The sequence below is a fragment of the Anser cygnoides genome, chromosome 7 (genome assembly GCF_040182565.1).
Source record: "Anser cygnoides isolate HZ-2024a breed goose chromosome 7, Taihu_goose_T2T_genome, whole genome shotgun sequence".
Taxonomy (NCBI): Eukaryota; Metazoa; Chordata; class Aves; order Anseriformes; family Anatidae; genus Anser; species Anser cygnoides.
Window position 1 is genome coordinate 18,004,503 of NC_089879.1, and position 21,404 is coordinate 18,025,906.

Here is a 21,404-nt window from a genome sequence, read left to right on the forward strand (position 1 = left end):
GTACTAATCATACCTCTTTGTTTACAGAGGAATCCCCTTTATCTTGTCTTTCTTCATGTAAAGGTACTTCTGGTAAAAACTGAAGGCTTTCATGGTTAATGCATTTTTTCAATTCCTTTATGAAGTCTTCTTTATCAGCCAACTGTTTTCTTAGTTCTAGCACAGTTTCATTATCCTAATAAACATAGCAAAAATTGCAAAATTATAGGATTGGCAAAAGGAATTAACATATACATCAGCAGCACTGCAATTACTCAATAGCAACAATTTTAGAATTGTAGGCTAGAACAGTGAACTATCCAACATAAAACACAATAGTTTAAATTATTTGTGTGGCCACTATTGGAAGTAAAGAAGTCATATAGTCTGGAAAGATGTAATACAATTTTTATTTTATTTTGCTCTACTTATGTGCTTCAGTCATCTTCCCTAAGGAATAAGAAGCTCAGCTTTCTATTTTTTCCATTAAGTCCTTGCTGCTGTGAAACAGTCAGCAGTTGTGGTAGTTTTGTTATGAGCGTGTGCACCCGGAGAGACTGAATTCAAACATCCACAGAGGAGTAACTAATTCAGTCTTCTGTTTAGCTTTTGAAGTCCTATGCTTCTAATTAGATTAGCTATCCTGGTTAAGAGCTGGACACAGAAATTAAAAAAAGTAACTTGAGAAATCATTCCTTCTCTGCCTCCATTGTTTTCTTTCAACTTTCCTAATTTCTTTCATCTCATGCCATTCTACATGCTAGATCAGAAAGCACTCAAAGAAAGAAACAGAAAACTATTTCCTACCAAGTGTTCAGCCTAGCCTGGGACAAAGTGCTACGAGCTACAGGAAAAAAGTCAGTTTAAGATTTCTAGTCCAACCTTGCAAACAAAGGATCAAGTTGACTTGTGCATTTATTTGAACTACTAAATATTTTGAAACTTTAGCCATTGACACAAATTCAGTTTGAAAAGAACATAAGGCCAGCATTATTTTAAGCTGGCTGCAAATATTAATATGACAGTGTTTAAGAACAAAAATACAGCCAAAAGGCAAAGAAGAGTGTTTTGCAGAATGTATGGGAAGCAATTCACATGGTAAGAAATAAAAAGCTGACCTTTCCTGAATCCTTTAGGACAGACTGTTTCAGTTCTGCTATTTCTTTATCTTTTTGTATGGTTTCAGAAGCCAAAGTCTTGAGCTGTACTTCCAAAGCTTCTACTAATTTATCTCTCTCTTCACGCCACTTTTGAAGATTGCTGTCCTTTTCCACCAGCTGTGCCGCAAGTCTTTCCTAAATGGAGAAAAGATTTAAAATGAACACTACTGCTACACACTATCTGAACTGTTCTGACAGTTTGGCTTCATATAGTTAGCGCTATTTTATGGCCTTAGCAAATTGGAGAGGCCTTTTACATCTTAAAAAGGGCATGCAGAACTACAAATATACTGTATACAAATACACAAAAGCAAACCATGCTTCAATTTGACAGTCTATATTACTCTCCTTGTGAAGATTTTTTTCCCCAAAGAACCTCAACTTCTGTTTATTCAAGTGATTATTAGCAAGCATCAGGAAAAGTGCGAGTGATAGTAATACTAAGCTCCTCGCGTTCTTCTGTGCTGGTTGCAGGTCCACAAAGTCAATGCTAACTACTTCTAGATAGTAAATAGTTTTGTAGAATGTACAGATTCATACAGTTTCACGTGCTGAAGAAGTTACAGTCATGACAAGAGGCTAGTGAGCATGCAAAGTAGCCATCTTTTTATAAAATATCAGTCACTATTTTGAAAGCTATATGGGAGCAAAAGCACTGGCATTTTGACCACGTATTTTTACTTTATATCTGGAGAGAAGCTTTTTTCTCGCCATCTTCTGATTATTTATTCTTCTTCCTTCTAAGGCCTTATAGGCTTCTATTTCTACAGAAGAGCCAAGAAACAAATTCTGTTATTCAAAGTATGTTTTCTTAGCTTTATTAAACAGTAATTCATTTTCAGTTGTAGGTCCCGTATTGATGTCTTACACTATATACTAAGCATTTTTTTTTTTTTTTCTGTGACCCTCCTCATCTTCCCTTTTCCATATCGAGAAGATCTCATCTGGGCTTTGTGTCATGTAAGAAAGTGAGTGGACTTTGACAAATGTCACCTACTCTCAAGTGCTGATACTGCTAGTATCAGACATGAAATTTGTTCTGCACTACAGACTTACACTAGAGGACTGTGCCAAGACCTCATCACTTACAATTTCTGCTTGCTGCTTTATACGACGCTCTCTGTCCTCAGCAAATTTTTTCATTTCTCTGTTGCGATGGCTCTCAGCTTCTTTTACTTGATCTATGAGTCCTTTTTTTTCTTCCATCCACTTTTTTCTGTCAGTTTGATATTTTGCCTCATTTTCCTATTTTTTAAAAAAAATTGAAATGAAGTCATAAGAAATTAAGCAAAACCAAAAAGTCTTAAAAGCCACATTACCATTAAATAGACTTGTTTCAAAAAGATAAATACTAGCAGTTTTACTCCAGCATATTCTCAAATGCTGGCATTAGATATTTATAACTTCTTTCCTATTGGAAAAGAAAATTAACAATTTTCAGCATTTCTTATGCAGAAAGAAGCGACATCATAGAACATTTTTTTCCTTTAAAAATGCTCCGAGTAAATCATGAGCACTATAAAAGTTACATCAAAAGTAGTACTAAGGAGACCCTTTTAATTTACAGGCATCTAATCTTTCATGCCACCTTACAGGAATATTAGAAGCAAGTTTTCTAATGCTAAGATTGAAAGGCAAAGAATACAGTACAATTTAAATGGTAGGAGTAGATTATGAGTACCTAAGAACATCCAACCCACAGCAACCTTGCCTTTTTTTGCTTTCAAATCACAATCAAATCTGTTATCCTTCTCTTATGTAAGACAGACAGCACCTGAGAAACTGCTTGGAAAAAAGTCTGTGTGATCTAAATAGGTTATTTAGTTAACCAAAGCAATTGACAGGAAACAGGTTTGACAAAAACTATCATCTGAAGTTTATGATTTGCTTCGAGTTCGTATTTCCTTCTTGCATATGATGTACAAATCGATTAAGTAAGTACTTGGCTTATATTGTGTAGATCTAGTATAAAATGGAGCGAGTGTTACGAGTGTTCAACTTTCCCTTCTGTTTGAAGGATAGCATTAGTTTTATGTATTAGAAACAAATTTTTTTTTTCAGGAGGAAAGAAAAAAGTGCAGAACCATTGCACTAACAGAATAAATGCAACTTGTTGTATAATCACTTCGGAAATTCCAGTGAAAGCCTATTTCTTTTTATCAATAAAGGAAGCCAGATTGGTTAAGACAACTGTTCAGCGTAAGGCAGCAACAGAAGCACTGTCCACTGTAGCATGATGTAGGGAAAGTTATACTCCTTATCATATGATTATGAAAAAAAGCCAGTCTCCTAGAAGGTACAGCTTTAAATCTAAGTATGAATTAAGTAACCTTATTTTACCTTCAGTTCTTTCTGCAGCTTTATTAATTCCTTATCATTTCCATTTATGTCTCTCTCTTCATTTCTGGTCATCTTTTGCTGCCAGTCAGTATTGCTCTGGTTATTCAGCTGCATGTATTTCTGCTTCCATGTTTCCAATTCTAGTTGGTACACAAAATGAGGTTACATGGTGTGTAGTTTCAAATTCGTATTTGACCACATTAACGTCTACCTGCTAAAGTCACTTGGGTTTATCAGCTACTAACACAAAGAAATAACAGAAGCCTTTAACTATTAGAAATTTGTTATGTACTACAGAAAATTAATACCTGAATAACAGTCAAAGGGAAAATAGAAGTGGCTACTGCAACATATATAAAACAACGTTGCCTCCCTGCTCCCTTTCCCTGGAGAGATTACCTGAAACTAATCTGCTGTTTTCTTCTAGTTTGGCTTCAAGCACTTGTTCTTGTTCAATCTGAGTCTGCTCTTGTTCTTCTAACGTCATCCGCATATCTTCAATTATTTTTTCTTTTGCACTGAGTTCTGAAGGTTTGAAAATAAATTTACAGATGAACCCCCTACTAGTTCCCATGATTTTTTCTAAAAGAGCCTTCAATACAAAGTAGTTTCCCCCATGATCAAAAGATCTATTAGAAAGAAATAGAGCATCTCTATTCAAATATTTATATACAAATACATAAAAAAAGCTTAAGAAAGTCTTACTAAATAGAGTTAAATCTCTTATCTAAATTTAAGATAAATAAGAATATTGACTGTATTATGAGAAAGCCGTGGTTCAACTACTCTAAGTTCATCAAGCCTACAGAATCTGTTGTTGTAGAATTTCACATTTCAGTGTGTGATTTTTGTTAAAGGTTATTTATTTTGGCAAATAAATACCAGATTAAAAAAGTACAGCATACCTACACTTTCTCAAGGACTTGTTTCTTATTCTAATTCTGTTTCTTTGCTTTCAAATATACTTGATAATAGTGACGCAACAAAAATTAATTGCTGACTGTAACACTTTAACATTCAGCCTAAAGTTTCTCAAATCATGTCTCACAGTACAAATACGTAAGACTTGTCAAGGTAGTTAATAGCATGACAGCTCATTACATTGACATTCCACACCCAAAAAACACAAAAGTAGTGGCTTTTTCTGACCTTTACGTGTGTTCTCATACAGTCTGGAGACTTCTTCCAGCTTCTCATTACTCAACTGCTCCTGAATATCACATTGAAAGCAAGTTAAAAAGAAGTGTTGAAAGAAAAACACACTAGAAATCAGTAGCAGCCTAGAAAGCTTTTCATTCTGAGCTTTAATGAGTAGAACTTTTAAGACAGTCTAGAATAAAGAGTTTTTTCCATATAGCGTAAAGGAGCATTCAAGCTTATAAAAAAAGGTTTAGAGAAAGACATCTCAACTAATAATAAATAGACATCACAAAATAGAATCAGGGTATTACATATGTATTTACTAAGCTGATTGCTGTATTTTAAAAAATTACCAATGCTCTGCAATAACTTTTTAAACACTTTCCATCTATTATGTCTAGTTTCAGCTGGCTACTTTCATTTTACCTCCAGTTCTGCAAGCTTTTTCCTGTTGCTTAGAAAACATATAATTAACAGACTAGTTAAAAAATTAAGAGCAAAAAAAAAAAACCTTTTTAAGTTGCTGGATAGCACGCTGTTTGATATCTAGTTCTTCACCAAACTGTTTTTTAATTTTTTCAAGTTCATTAACTTTGTTCCTCAGGGATTTCTCTTCGGAACGCATTGTGGACACCTGCAATGGAGGTAGAATGCAGAGACAACAGACAAAGCTGACAATTAGTTACAAACTTCTTTACAATCTAAGCTACCTAAATAACTAAATGCTTTAACTAAGAGTCAAATTATTGCAAGAATATTAACATCTTAACTAAATTTCAAGGTCTGGATGTGCATTATACTGTACGTTCTTCCTAACACATGATTTTCATCATTGATTACAGTACGTTTGGCAGGAAAAACAAAATTCAAATGGCATAATCTAACTCCAAATTTGGTTGTCTACTTGAAAAAAGAACAATTTTCTGACGTGATTTCATCTACCCCTTACTCTCCGTCAAATAAAGAAGGATTAACCACCGAACTCTGAGCAGTAGAAGGTCAGCAAACATAAGGCTGCAGGGAAGACACTAATACATTTTTAAGCCTTAATTTTCAATCCCAGACTCTTCTAATCTTTTGTACTAAATTCTTGCAATAACTTAATCAGGTTCTAAGAAACCCTATCACTTCATAACTAAATACTACCAATTAATATTACTACAAGTTACTAATAGAAAAAATAACTCAAATTAAAAAGAAGTCTTGAAGTTAGTGCTTTCTTCTTCTGGTATATACTGCTTTTCATCATTTTCCACAAGTCTGAAGGTTGAGGCTTTGAAGTTAGTACAAATACCAGTGTAAGACATTATAATAACTATAACAGTAAAGTATCTCACCATAATCAAATCAGCCTTACTTTTCCCACAAGCCTTTTTCAAGGTAACTAATAAAGTTTACTTCTCCTTCCTCCCCCCGTTACCTATATTAAACCACATTTTGGCATCTCATCTTCTCTACAGCTTCTATATAAACATTAACAATTCACATCTACTCTAGCTGTATAACTTAAAATAGCATTAAGATGAAACACTTAACCTTCATAGTTGGAGATTTGAGAGAAACCTGTTTTAAATAACAAAACTAAGAATAAACTAGCAGAAGAAACATCCTGACTATGACTACAAACCTCTTTTTGTACTTGCTGAATTTGTTTCTTGGCATCAGAAAATTTCTCTTTCAAATCTTCATGTTCTTCCTCTTTCCTCTGCAAATCTTTTTTCAAACTCTGTACAAGGGCAGAACTCTCAGAAAGATCTTTATTTAGCCTGGTGTTAGAAATAAAAAGACATAAATAACGTTACTATTACACATCTCAAAGAAACAACATTTACGGGTTAATTCAAGCTCTGATTGTTGGTTTCTATCAATAAATAGTAACTCAGATCTACCAAGACCAATGACAAACTCTATACTATTACTTTCAGATTTCAGCTTTTCCTAAGGTCTTGAAGCAACAAGCTACTCAAATTCAGTTCTGATGAATATACAACATAGAACTATTATAAATCCCCAATTTATTCTGTTACCCTGCATGTTCCTGTTTCCCCCTTAATTTCAAGGTAGTAAAATATCTTAGAGTAGTAGCTTAGTAAATGATATTGATAACGTGAAAGTGTTATGTTAAAGCAAATCAATGTTCACAAAAGGTGGTTTTTAACTCTGACTCATTCTCAAAGGGCTATGAGTTATCTCACTATTTACTTACAGTTCTATGGATTGTGTTTTCTCATTTTCATATTTCTCCTTTTCCCAAAGAGAGTGTTTCATCTTTTCCAAACTGTTTGTCAACTGCACAACTTCTTCCTTCAAATTTGCTTCTTTATTATTTAACTCTTTCATTTTTCGGTCTGAATTAGCACATTTCTCTTGCAGAGCTACTGTATTAGCTTCTAGATTTAAAATAATAGATTCTTTTTCTTTAAGCATTTCTTCTAACTTTATCACGCTGTCTTCTTTTGTTCTAAAAGCCTCTAAGAGGCATTCAAGCTCTCTTATTTTTACTTTGTAACTGTTAACTTCCTCCTTATATTGTGCAATTACTCTGTGGTCTTCTGCAGCCTGTTTTTCAAAATCCTGAGTTTTCTTTTGGATTTGCTCTTGTAACTGATCCATAAGATCTTTTTCCTTTATGGACTGACTATATTGTTCTGTAATCTCACTTAATTTTACTTTTAGTTGATTATTACAGTTTTCAGTGTCCTCAAGCCCCTTCGTTAAGTTTTCAACTTCTTGAACTAGTTCTTTGATCTGCTGACTTTTCTGTGAGGAAGCCTTAATAATATTTTTGCATTCTTCCCAAATGCTTTCAACGCTGTAGTGAAAGGAGCTCTCCCATCTTGGATCTGCTGCAGAAGCAGTTTGGGACTGCATATACATAGGACTAATTTGAGATGTCTCTGATTCATCTTTTTTATAATCTAAGGAATCCTTTAGATCAACTAAATCAATATCCATAGCATGAGACTCTAAGTGAGACTTACATAACTTATCTACTTTGGACTGTATTGTTTTTATTTGTGACACTTTATCAATTATATTTTGTTTGGCATCTTCTACTTCCTTATTTAGTTGAATAATCTTTTCTTCTTTCTCCTTATTTATAGTCTTCTGTTTATCCAATTCAGAAACAATTTGCTGATAGTCAGTTTGATACTGCTGAAGCTCTTCACTCAAGCCAGTTGCCCTTTCTTCAGACTGGGAGAGCTTAAGTTGCAAGTTTGCTACCTGCTCACTGAACTCTTCTTTTTCACTTTTTTCTCTTCTGCATTGTTCTTCAAGTGCAGCTAACTGACTCTCCAAGGTTTCAGCTCTTTCCTTCAGTGCTAGCATTTCCACATGTTTGTCAGAACTATTTTGGTTCATGCGTTCCGTTCTTTTTTGCTCTATAGGGAGATCTTCCCCACTCTCCTTCACAGCTCCTAAAAATGAATACAAATCAGGTTGGTTAAAATCAGTAAGTTATTAGCAATACCAAGTAGTAATTATGTGAAAAATGGTCACAATATGAAAATTAATATGAAATTAATATGAGAATTATGAAAATTAATACGAAAATTATACCCTCACATCAGATGGCATTTTGAAATCTCAAAGTAATTAAAGCCCTCTGAATAGCTTAACATGCAATAGGTGCCTCGGACTTCTAAGTAGTTTGCAGCAAAAGGCCCTCAACCTGAAAGAGCTCGTTGGCTTAGCTCTGTTCAAACCTTCCACTCTAACACTAGTAGAAAACCTAGCTAGTTTTTAAAAACATACTAATACTCATGAGCTAGATAACTTAGAGCTCTATCAAGTTTCCACATACACTGGTTCAACAATACTTTCAAATACAGTTAATCACCCAAACTATATTTAGAAGAAAAAATGTATTATATTTTTTTCTGAAAAGTTTCATTCATACTCGAAGTCCCCTTACTTTAAAAAGGGAGCTAAAATCCAGCACAAGTTTATCACACAGTGTTTCTGTCCTTCCTCTCTTTTTTCAGTTGGCCTCTAAGCCAAATGTAAGAATCACCACTTCTGCCCACACCTACAGCATTGCACATACAGTTCTCCCAGAAAGAGATATAAATTTCCAAACTCAAATTCCATAAATATTTTGTTAGCTTGAGACTGATTTTTCTGTAAGTAATGAACAATTAACTAAAATCACATGCATTTTGTCTCTATCAAAAGCGACTCCAGCTGCATTTCATGAGTGCTTAAGAATCCAACCGCCTGTTCAGTGGCACGCATGCTATGGTTTAGTACAAAAAAGCCTGACCATCTCTAAGGTTGATGTTATGACAACTATGTATTCCAGGGAGATACTGTTGTTTCCTGTGAGCACTGCAACTACCACAGGGTGGAATTGGGCAGCCACATCACATAGCTTCCACGCAGTGCATGGAAGCAGCCTCTGAACTGATCCAACAACAAAAATGTAAGACAGCCCGCAACTGATTTAACAAAAATCAGTTTATGCTGAAGCACATCTCACTCCAGGTTTACTTTTGATTGTTTTTAGAGTGATCAAATTCTACAGAGCATTTTCTTCCTGCTGCTCTCTTCTAACTAGACCTATCAAATGCTCCTGCTAGATCAGACACAATGACAGCAGTACTTTAGCTTGTAAAACCATGCTTCTAAGTTCTACAAGACTAAAAGTTTTGGGTTAGGAGATAGTTTTCCTCTGAAAGCCCAGTTGCGCAGGCAGGCCCAAGAAAACGTATCAAACAAAGTACTACATATTCCTCATACTAGACAGGAGTTTTACATACTTCACTGAAGGGGAAAGGAGCTGAGGTACTATAAGGTACTTTGTTATCTCAGGCATCAAGAGAAAAATTGAAGAGCTTATAGCCCAACACCTATAGCGAGAAGAATATAGCCATTCACAAGAGGAATTAGAAGCAATTGAGATGCTTTGTGCTGAAAAGCACCATCATGCAGTAAAACAAGATAAATACTACAGCAAGAAGATAGTGTGACATTCAGTCCAGAATCTTCTTATGCAGGAAGTACTAAAAGCACTGTCCCAAAACATGGAAGGGAAGACCTAAAGGCCAAAGAAATGTACAAGAACTTCAAGCCAAGATAACCTACCATCTCTTAAAACAAGTTTTACTCATGCCACTAGTATGGCAACATCCTATGAAACAGCCAACACAATGTGTTTGTGCTCTTTGTTCTATTGTGCCAAGTATATTTAACAAGAATGGTTAAAAGTATATGTTAAAAAATTTCACCATTATGGAACATCTAACAGCTCAGTTTTGAAGTCAGACACTTACACAACACCTATAAATAAGAGAAATACCTAACATGACTGAATAGCCTGTATTTCGTAACAGAAAAATCTCAATGCTGAAACTGTCAGTTCTCAGTTTTATTTTTTTGTTGTTGTTGTTTTGAGAGAGTGTTTTAGTCATTATAACGAACCTACTACTATCTAGTATATCAAGGAGTCTACACCAGCTTCGTCAACTGCCCCCACCCCCTCCTGTAACCCGGATATACGTGGTACCTTCAAGTGGTCACATTAGGATCCAATATTCACACCAAACAAAGATGGTAGAGAAATTAGAGAAATCAGAGATGTGTTTTGTGTACCAAACCATCTTCTGACAAAGACAGAAGTTCTTCCTTCAGTAAGGCTTCAGATACCTTACAATTGTTCAATTAAGTTGTAAAAACAGCAGAAGAGCTCTACTGGGTCACACATACCATTTGTCCACCCAGACTAGTATTTTACCTCCCTTGGCTACTGTTGGCAAGCCTAGTCACTTCCTCCAGACCTTTCCTTGCACAAAACAGTTGGCCATGTTGTTCCAATACTGAAAAACACACCTCTGCTTAACCCTTTATGAACCTGTTGGCTGTTATTTTGTCTCATCGCTCCTAGAACCTGTTGAGAATTACTTGCTTCTCCTACCTCCTGGTGCAGCATCCTCATCCAAACAAGGCCTAGATTTTCTTCCTCAAACTTATTTTGCAAGAGGAAGGCAAGAAAAGGCAAGAAAGAAAGGGTCAAAAGGAAGTGTCAAAGGGAAGTTTCTGATTCCCTTTTTGCATATGGCTTCTATAATTCTAGGAAAACTGAAGCCCAACTGTGTCCAGAAGTTAAATGCAAAATGGTATCTGTAAGCTCTGCCTGCACAAATCAGGCCCATATAGCTCCATCTTGTTGATTAAGAGACTTCAATGAGGCTGATAGAAATAAGAAGTGGTACCCTGGCAAACTTGCAAACAAAGTAAAGAAAGCAAGAGTCCAAACATAAGAGCTATGCAAAAACAGGCTAGCTATGGACTTAAAATAGTTACTTCTATTCAGATGGAAATCTTTTCTTCTTTGCCAACACTATCATCTTGACCAGTGCTGGTGTGTTCACAGCACACACACAGAATTAAACTTTGTCTCACAGCACATATTGTATGACTGAGCAATTAATAAGTCATTGACAGCTTTGATGCTTGTTCTGAAAAGTTTTGAAGCACGTGAGCAGGTGATGTTACTCTCCCAGAAGAATAGCAAAAGTGGAAGTAAGGTTAATACGAAAATCCTGAAGATTAGAATTACTACTGAGTCTGGGAGTTTATCAGCAGATGAGGAAAAAGCAACAGAGAGGAAGCAGGCTAAAAAACTAACTTTTATTTTAAGCATTTAAGAGTGAACAGTGTAAGACCTTCTGCAAACAAGCATTTACATAAGTTACTTCCATTTACATTTTAGCACAGATTTTCTCCTCATACCACAAAGTTTACGCTTCGCAACTTTTGGCTTCTGTTCTGGAATAGGAATCAAGTTTTTTTGAAAGACACCTTGTCCTGTGATGGTAGAAATTGTACCTTTCTTTGCAGGTGGCTCTTCTTCCGCAGTAGGCTCATTTTCTAAACTACGCTTTCTTCCCACTTCCAATACAGTTTCCTCACATTTCTTTAACTGGCTGCTTTCAGTTACTTTGTTAGAGCTCTCTTCTGCCATTTTTCTTTTAATGCTAGATACAGTCTTGTCCTGCATTAAAATAAAATCAGTTACATTGAAGTTTTTACAAAATGAGCACTTAAGTCTTAGCACATTTTGTAAATATATTTGCATACAAAAGGTATCTGGGTAAGATGTTCCTCTGACAACCCCCATAGAAACCAGTTACATATCCTAAAACAAGAGCAAGTATGCCTTCAGATACCAAGAGCACAATGCTTTCAATATAGAAGGCAGAGCAAGAGCTCAGGAAACTGCAAAATGTAAGATTCACATACAATCAATGAGTTTACCACCTGAAGAAGAATTTCTGATGTACAGAGTTTATATAATTGCCAATTTGTTCAAAGGACAAATGATCAGCTCTTATGACACTGAAGTGATGAACTTGTATTTTGGTACAGTTTGGAGTTTTAATCAACTTCAACGCCACAGATCATTTTTATCATGACAGACAATGCAATTTGAAAGCCTGGTCAGTTCTGTCGTTCACACTTTAGACCAGGTATTTAACAGAGTTAAGATGAGTTAGTTTCTTTACTTACAAGATGACACAAACAGTAAGCCATGCTGGCACTGCCGAGGACTTATTACTCATCTTCAGTACTTCAAGAAAAAAGTCTTCCTAATAGCGTTAAGGTTTGTGGCCATGTTTTAAGTGTCATGCCACACAGCCTTATAGAAACACTGGATAGAGTTGGAACCTTGCTCTTGGAAGAAATAGTAATAATAGGTAGCAGTCATCGCGACTCTCACTCAGCTTTAATACTATAGAAGAGCTAAATTGCAGTGAGGAAGAGATAGGCACTCAAAGACTAAGCAAGGTCAAAGCCTTAATTTTTCAGGGGGAAGAGAAACTGATTGAATGCTGACAAAGTAAACTCCATTTAAAGTTTTCTCAGAACTACTTAAGGCTACTGAACATCAGGTTCAAAAAAGCAACTGCATGTTTTCTTTTTTATTTTTAAATCTACACACACGGCCCAGGTACTCTTTAGGTATTCAGTAGCTAGCAGTACATTAGCCAGTAGCAAGTTTATTAATCACAACAAAAGCATAGATACCCTGGTTATCCACTTGTACATACTGTTGCTCTTCCTTTGAAAGTGGGTGTGTGGGGTAATGGTTGTTGGGCCACACTGATATTTGTTCCTAATTCACACAGTTGGTCTTTGTATTATTAACCTCGAACTTCAATTAAATTTGAACTCTTCCTGTGGGAGACCTCCTCTCAGTCCTCCATTTCATTCGGGTAAAAGTACAGACAGTGACACAATCTGTCTGTTCCCACTGCCTAAACCCTCCCATTGTGAGCTGTTTCTTTAGAGGGCCTACTCAGTCTCATCAACAGTCCTCCAGTAACTTCAGTTCCACGCTTCTGAAGTCTCATCTTTCGTATTTCAACCCCAACACACACACTTTCCACTTGGTATTGCTTGAAATGGAAACAAGTGCGTTGAGACTGAACCTAAAATTTCTAACTACTTACAGAAAATTACAGTTTTCCAAAACAGATAAATCCATGGCAAGCATAGATCTAGATTTTTTTAATAAAGAAAATTGAGATATGTAAAACTTACATAGTCTTTTACAGTTTCTTCTAAATGGGATATTAAATCTTGTAGCCTCGTAATAACATCATCCTTTTGCCCCACGATGTCCATTAGCTCTTGAATCCTTGTATTCTGGGTATTCATTTTCTTGGAAATATGAAACAGTAGTTCAGTCATCAGTTTCTAATGTAGTATTAAGGAGTTGAATTACATACTGCATTTTAAAGCAAGTTCAGATAAACTAAGCGCAAGCGAAAGAGCTAGAAACATACTGAAAAAGACATTTTAAGCTACCAGAATAAGAACAAATAGCACAAGATTTTCTTGATAGAGTTACCTCAGTTGCTTTTTTAAGTTGCTCAGCAGACTCATCCAATTTAATCGTCTGCATTTCAAGGTCTGTAACATACAGAGAAGCTTGCATCATATAAGCAGCCATTATATTGTTTACTCACTAGTCCATTTTTCTAGATACTCTTGTACCTAAGTAGCTTTTGAATAAATTGATTTGTTTTCACGTTAACTTCTCATAGAACACATTTCAAAAGTTGTCTAGATTTCTTGGAGAAGGATAATGGAGTCTTGCAACCCATATTAAGCATAAGTCATATCAAGAGAATGTTGAAATCATTGTTGTGAGTATCATTTATGGATGTTCCACAAGGTACCTGAAAACACTGCCTCAACAAGATGTAAAGTGTAGGGATTACAATATAATCATCAGTAACATTGACATTTTACCCCACGCTTCAGAAAGCTTAAAACTGTTCGTTGCAGACTTGTCTCAAAAATAAAATAAAATGGAACAACCAAGATTTGTGTCTTGTTCAACCTGAATACGCACAGCACAGGTTACCACTTCTGGTATGCAACGTGGTTCCCAAAACTAGAGCTTCCCTCCTCCCCGCCCCCAGTTCCTGCTCAAATGAGTTAATTATTTCCATTTCACCTTGGTTAACTATATCTTTCTTCTGCCTTCCATATCAATTACACCTAACTCACCCCTGTTTTTCTGAGTCAGCTCTTCTTCAGCTTTGGTTAGTTCAGTGGTTTTCTTTGTCAATTCTTCTTCGGTCTTTGTTAGTTCAGTGGTAATTTTTCCCAGTTGCTCTTCAAGCCAATCTATAGCTTCCTGTGGGTCCTCTAGGGACACAACGTAGTTATGTGCTGCTTCTGCATGCTTTTTAATATCAATGACATCCTTCTGCAGAGAATCAATAATGTGCTCAAGAATAATGCAGGTGCCTGGCATTATGCTATATTCTCCATCCTGAAAGATATTTCACATCCATTAAAAATTGGCAAATAATTACACAATTGCCATTATTTCTAGAAAATGAATGTAGAACACCATTATGAATTAAACTATATAAAAACAATTTTAGTTCCAGCTTCAAAACGCAACTTGTGAGTTCATATGCAACTTGATTGCCAGTCCTTGTCTTCCTCCACATACAAGCCTATTATCAAGTAACAGCTACTCTATTTCTATAGCATCTAATGACCCACCATTACATTCCCTTTCATACATCTACAGATAACTTGCATCCAAGTTTAAAATACAAGCTAAGACTTCTGAACATGTACTTAAGACTCAGCAACTATTCTTGTACCTATATTTCATTTAACGTCTTGCTGAGGATACAGCTTTACAACATGCAGTTCCTTGAAACAATCCTCCTGTCTAATCCCAATAAGGGATACCACCCCATAACAAGTAATGAGTAAAACCGAAAATGTTTCAGGGGAAAAGTGAATAAAAAATACCCGAGGTCCTGCCTGCTCACTGCAAGACAGATCCTTCAATTTATCTTCTTCATCAGGGTTTTTAACATAACCATTTACAAGTTCCTTGAAGATTTCCAGACGCCTTTCAGAATTTTCTTCGACCCGTTCACGTTCATTACAAAGACGCTCTCTATAGTAGAAAAGAAAGTCAGCTAAAAGCTAGCCAATCTGAGCTGTTACTAGTATAGCTTCCTGTAAACAAAGATGTTTCTCCTTTATTTTGTCACAACAGAATAATACACAGAATACTACTCTTACACTAAAAGAGAAGTGTATTTCCCCCACTCCCCAAGATTTGTTGGGGGGGTGGAATTGGGAGATGGCAGCAGACAGGGCAAGGAGGGATTACAACAGATGCAAGTGTATCCTAGAAGCATTTTTTCTAGGTTTCTTAAGCCAGAACACTTGTTTTGAGTATCACCAAGGACTCCAGAGATACAGATTCCCACCTCCCCCCAACCTTTCACACAGTGTATTTTTCCTGAACTCATAGTCCAAACAGAAACAGATATATTAACAGGTAAGAGTAACAGAGCAAGCCTAGCAGAAGAGTACAGTCTATTATGGCCAAGGGTCAGATTTTAAGAAATAAGTGTATTCGCTTTCTTTTTTTTTAAGCAATAGTTCTAAGTCAAATTAAAAGCTAACTTACATGAAATCTATTTCCCGCTGAGCGAAGTATTCGACAAATTCTTGTACCACTTCTTCACGAATTTTTAGCTCCAGCACTAGCTTATTCTTCCTTTCAGTAATAAGTTTTTTCTTCAGGTCTTCTATAAGATTCAGCAGTGCCTAGAATTACAATTAGCATTAAGTTTTTCATAAAGTAATGACTTCCCCAGAAGCGAGATTTTTTTTTCCCCCATTCCTCAAACACTAAAATACCACTTCACACTGTTTGAAAAAAGATCTTCCAGTTTTTATTAACTTATTCATAAATAAGAGCATTCACAATTAGATGAAATATAAAATTCTGTGCTAGTACCAAACAGATACGTTTGCACAGAAAAGGCATTTGTCAGGAACTTTAAGTCCTGCCAAATTAAGCTTTTTTAGCTCTTGTATTCCAAATACCCATTTTTGGTTGAGATCAGTGAAACCTCCACAAAACAGACTCTAGTCTATTCCCTCCTCTCTTTTATCTGGAAGTGACTTTCCAAAGAAGCACTGTCCCAAAACAGACTAGAGTCTCCTTCTTAAAAAAAGAGGTTTTCTGTTCACAAAATGTAAGGGAAAGGTCGTCTCTGTTGCTAGAACACAAGTAATCCTTGACACATACTGACCAGAGGTTACACAAAGCCAATAAAAGCAAACCTGCATGTCTCATTGCTTAATGTGTATTTAGACATATTTCATGCAGCTTTCCTACACTAGATGACAAGTATGAGTAATCCCGCTTTTAGTTCTTAACACTGGATTTATGGAAAAATAAGGTGATCAGAAGGAATAGGAGAGAGATGGGGGAAACCAGAATACATTGTTTCAAGACTCAGTGCTACACTAATTCTTAAAATAGTCCTGGTACATACTGTATATTCTTCTTTTCCAATAAGGACTTGAGTTTCGTCATGTTTCTGCTCTTCTTCTTCTGCCATACTATGATGTTCCTCCATCTCATCATTATCACCTTCAATCACATCTTCTAAGCTCCGGTCCCATAGAACAGTAGCTCTTTTCCTCGGGATAGACGTTTTAGCAACACTAAGCAGCGATGATTCTCTTGCCAATTTCTGGCCAAATGACTGATCATGAGGAAGAATAGATGTGTCCATAACTAAAACCTACCCAGGAAATAAAGAACAAAACAATCAGTATTTCTTAAACCTTTACTAGCACTTCCAGGAGACACCTGCTGCAGTTTCCTATAGCTTTCTACAGGCACAGTACTCCCTTGGTCTACGCTCTGTTCAGAGTCACCACTTAAACCAGTTTTCAGCTGAAGTACAAAGGATTCACTTCAGAGTCCAACCTTTCTTTTGAACCCAGGAACACCAAGTTTCACTAGCTGGAAGACATACAAGAGTTGCCACTCATGCAGCAGATTTCTACATTTTCTATTTTGAGTTTCCAGTTGCATTAAATGCAACTGAATGTCATCCTACAAATTCTGTCTTGCACAACTGTATCATCCTTACAGTCTGCTGCTTCTAGTCTCACATTTAACCTCCTTAGATAAGTCCACATCCCAAAGGCCTCATCCACCTATTGTCCTTGCAACACAAACTCTCAGAAGCTTTGTCTTCCATTAAGGCTCCAGCACTGATCTGACACTTTAGTCTTCCATCTTTATCAAGGTTATATCATTGCATTTACTCTTACCCATTCTGCTTAACCTCCACTTTCCTACTGACACCCTTCAGACTCTTTGCTGTTCAACTTTTGTCAATACTTGAACAATATTCAGAATTAGGATAACAGTAGCATACGGGGCAGCTAGACATGATCTCCTGGATGGGACCATGTTTTGAGCAGAGAAAGAAAGTTTACCCAATTTTAGGAAATTTCTTCTAAATATAACAAGCCTCTTCCTGTTAGGCTCGACATTTTGTAGGAATTAGATTCTTCGTAGAGGATGCTCCTGCCCCCACACTCCAAAGTAAAAGAATGTTCTAGTAGAGCTTTTTAAACACTTCACAAGGAAATAAAGCCTGACTAAAAGTAATTAGAAAATTTGACTACAACATGGAGAAACGAAATGCAGTAATTAAATTCATGTTCTTAGAAGTGAGAGAGCCTCTAGAGCTTCTTCTTTAAATGCAAATCATAAGCATTGATCAACAAGATAAACTACAATACACTTACTTTTTGTGCAATGGCTGAGAACTTCAGCACATTGAGCGTTTCATCATATGCTGAAGCACATTGGCTTATGTTTACTATCATGTATACTTTCCCTCTTCCACTGAGAAATCCTTGAAGAAAATGAGTTAACTTACTCTCCCGAAATGGTATGTGCTGCTGCAGCCTTTAAAGACAAAAAAAATCATGGCCAGAAGTTAAATAACTTCCAGTCAATGTAAGAGCTATCCAGCTGGAAGACTACAAGCTATTGTTAACTACAGTAGTCTTTATATCAATTAAAATTGGTTTTTTGCTAGATACACCTGCTCATGGAGATTGCATGGCTGTTTCAGCTGCTACTTAGCCATTATCTTCTCAGTTAGAATACAGTAAAACCACCAATGGGAGCACTTGAACAGGTTCAACATTTAACCTATGGTAGGTCACATAGCCTCACATGACAGCTACTGAATTACGTGAATAGTGCTACAGAACTTATCGAGGCAGTTACTGTCAGAACATGTGGCCCACAGGCAGGAACAATAACCAATCATTTTAAGAAAATAACTGCAAAAAAGTCAAATATTTTAAGAGATCATGCTTCAGAACATTTGTTCTATATCGTTAGAATTCCAAGTTATTAGGACCAGAAAGACATTCTGAATACATTCAAGCCCTTTAAGAATCTGCTAGTTTTAATGCATCTTTCCCATCTAGAAAGGACAGAAAGATAAGAGACTGTAAGTCACTAGCAAAGCTTTTTTTAAAATCTTATTTTAAGCATAATAGACTTGGAATAGGCTGTCAGGCACAGTGTTATGAAACAAGTGGTAAAGCTCATAAGGGCATATCACGAGCAAAGTGAGTACATTAAACTTCTGGAACAGAAACAGATCTTCAGATGAGAAGCTGTGGAAAAGAGTTCCTGGGAAGTTACAACCAGATGTGACTATATATTGTACAGTTGTTTAAAATACAAACAGTTCAGTCTACTCTCATTTAGATCCCAATCTAGCCTGTAAATAGCAGGTAGGCTTTTTTGTCTGCATATGGTTACCATTCTTTCTGATCTGGCTAACATTATATCAAAATTTGGAGAAAAATGCTTTTTCTTAGGATAAGCACAGCATTATCATTGTGAGGAAAATTGGGACAGTACAATTATGTAACAAATGAGATTAGTTAACGAAGGAGAAATAAAAGGTTGAAAGTTTAACTCATTTACAGTGACAGTAGTGAAAAGCGGTTTTAAACTCATTCCAGAATTTGTTTGACAAGCCAGACTCAGAAAAAGAGTTAAATTGCTAAAACCTATGATAGCACATTTACCAATTTAGAATTTAATGATTTAATTAAAAGCAAAGCAAGCAAATTTATAGAGCACTTTAGTAGATCAAAAAGACTTTATTCATCTGGAAAGTCTATCCATCTTTTCCAGAAGAAACTTAGTGTCAGCTAGTATATTTTAAACGCTTGCTTAGCGGTTGTACGTAATACATGAAAAGTATAACCTGTAGGACTTACTTTGACTGTTGACAGTTCTTGAGTGCATTAATACACTTGCCTAGAATCAGGAGAGAGGTATTTATATTTCCACTCTCTTTCAATCTATCACCTTCATTACGTGTCTTGGTGCATCTTTCTGAACCAGCAAGATCACACAGTGACAATCTAAAGGCAAAAATAGGAAAATTCAGCTTTCTTGCCTTGGAACATGCACTATTTACCATTTCAATCAACTTTTCTTAGAGGAAGAATTTCTTTGTCTTCATCTACATGAACCCTTCCACCTTTTCAGCATTGCTTCCCCAATGAAGTTTCACGCTACTTCCTGCCAAACTCCTCCCCAACAAGCTTCCTATATTTCCCCTTCATCCCCTTCCGTGTGAGGACTTGTATAACTTCAGAAGTAGAGTGAAGCAGACTACGGGAATGTTGTGCTGAGCAGAGAATGCAAGATATAGAATATTGCAACCTGACAGCTTGGGGTAGAGGGCTTAGTACTATATATATAGATAAGAAATAGGGAAACCACAATTTTATGCATGAGGCCAGGGAGCACTAGATGTACAGCATAGTACCAATATACCAACATGGAAGATAACTAGTAACTTCATCCCAAAGGAAAAGGGGAACTCTGCTCTGAACTTACTCATTGACTTGTGTCACCCGTGGCGTTTCCAAGTCCTCAATTTTCAGTACCTTAACTGTGAATATGCTATGACTGAAAGGAGAAGTTGAAAGTAGAGAGAAATGAAGCGAGACTAAAACTTAGAAAAAACACTTGGCCATCTACAACACTTGTTCAAAACACCGTTAAATCTATCCATATATCTAAGAATTTACTCTATCAGATACATTAAACTTTTTAAACAGCTGGAACTCACACTATTTACCATTTCAAACAATCACTTCTCTTAGAGGAAGAATTTCTTGGTCTTCATCTACATGAAACCTTCTATTCTTTTCAGGGTTTCTTTCAGTGTACAAGTTTTTGTTGTACGTATTTCCCCCTCCCCCCCCCCCCCATATCTAGATGGACTAAAGCTAAGTTTTTCTGCCTTAAAGAGAATATTCGACAAAATGTTGTTAGCTTTTGTACACGTTCATCTTCTTGAAGGAAGAATCCTTTTGATTTAAAGCATTCGGTCGCATACTATTAGAGGACATCAAACTGAAACCTATATATCTAGAACTTGTTAAAACCTCTTCCCCTCCAAAAGCCACAGGCCATATTTTAGCTTCTCCCTCCCACCCACACCATCCTATATTCAATGTTATTCAAAATTCATCTCACCTTCTGCTAGAGGAAGTATTTAGTTTTGTACTTGCAATACTCTGGTGTTTCAGCCCCAGCTTCAGAAGTCTAGAAGCTTCTCTGGAATCAGAAATCTGAACCCATTGCAGATCTTTAGGAAGAAAGAAAATCATTTTGTAAACATCATTAGACAAACAGAAAGAAGAGAGCAGGGGATAGCGTATGCACACCAAGGATAATATGTTTTCAAGACATACAAATGTTTTTTTTTTTTATTTTTTTATTAATTTTACTAAAACTCTTCAGACAAATTGTAGAATGATAACAGAAGATTAAATTCCTCCTCCAATGGAAAAGAAAGGGCAAGGTATATCACATCTCATCCTATCAACGCACTAAAGCATGGTCTACCCAAATTAAGCACGCAGCCTTAGCATGAGCACTGAAAAGCCAAGACATAGGCTCTAATATTAGAGAGCTCCTATGTCTACATTAAGGCAGAATTCTACCTGAAACGCTTTGTTTCAGCCTGCAGACTGGGAGTATGGGAGAGAACACCCAGAACAGGTTATCTGGATACCTTTTAGGGCCATCAACTTAACTGAAAAAGCATCAGCAAAGCATTTTGGCTACAACGTAATGACTATTTCACCTTGGTATGTGCTAGAGTTAATACCTACAGTCACCCTAACAGAACTTATATAATATCAACAGCAGAAAGGCCACCAAAATTGTATTGGCAAACATACTGTGTGACCAAGAAAAAAGAAAAGAGTCCTTAAGTGGTTTCCTCAAGAAAAAACAATAAAGTCATTAAGTGGTTCTCTCAATAACAGCCTTACACTAAGCTTTATAAACAAGATTAAGCCAAAGCATGGCTCAAAGTAGACTATTTCTTACTTCACACATTCTTTGGTGTTTGAAGAAATGAATGAGTTAGG

General features: G+C 36.2%; 1 protein-coding gene across 5 annotated transcripts in view; it reads right to left on the reverse strand.

Moving 5' to 3' along the window:
- KIF20B (kinesin family member 20B) overlaps positions 1-21,404 on the reverse strand; it is a 39,088-nt gene that overhangs the window by 8,695 nt on the left and 8,989 nt on the right. For 3 of the 5 annotated variants that reach the window (XM_048069151.2, XM_048069155.2, XM_048069153.2), the window contains exons 9-28: positions 20,503-20,614; positions 19,858-19,929; positions 19,230-19,376; positions 17,727-17,889; positions 16,454-16,705; positions 15,577-15,716; positions 14,904-15,054; positions 14,139-14,406; positions 13,474-13,535; positions 13,164-13,283; positions 11,448-11,613; positions 6,826-8,038; positions 6,247-6,385; positions 5,131-5,253; positions 4,629-4,689; positions 3,879-4,004; positions 3,480-3,619; positions 2,229-2,384; positions 1,098-1,274; positions 14-175 (exon numbers count right to left, since the gene is read on the reverse strand). In XM_048069151.2, the coding sequence (XP_047925108.2) occupies positions 14-175; positions 1,098-1,274; positions 2,229-2,384; positions 3,480-3,619; positions 3,879-4,004; positions 4,629-4,689; positions 5,131-5,253; positions 6,247-6,385; positions 6,826-8,038; positions 11,448-11,613; positions 13,164-13,283; positions 13,474-13,535; positions 14,139-14,406; positions 14,904-15,054; positions 15,577-15,716; positions 16,454-16,705; positions 17,727-17,889; positions 19,230-19,376; positions 19,858-19,929; positions 20,503-20,614 (3,950 nt within the window). The remainder of the gene's footprint in view (positions 1-13; positions 176-1,097; positions 1,275-2,228; positions 2,385-3,479; positions 3,620-3,878; positions 4,005-4,628; positions 4,690-5,130; positions 5,254-6,246; positions 6,386-6,825; positions 8,039-11,447; positions 11,614-13,163; positions 13,284-13,473; positions 13,536-14,138; positions 14,407-14,903; positions 15,055-15,576; positions 15,717-16,453; positions 16,706-17,726; positions 17,890-19,229; positions 19,377-19,857; positions 19,930-20,502; positions 20,615-21,404) is intronic. The other 2 variants (XM_048069152.2, XM_067001080.1) reach the window with 2 other exon arrangements.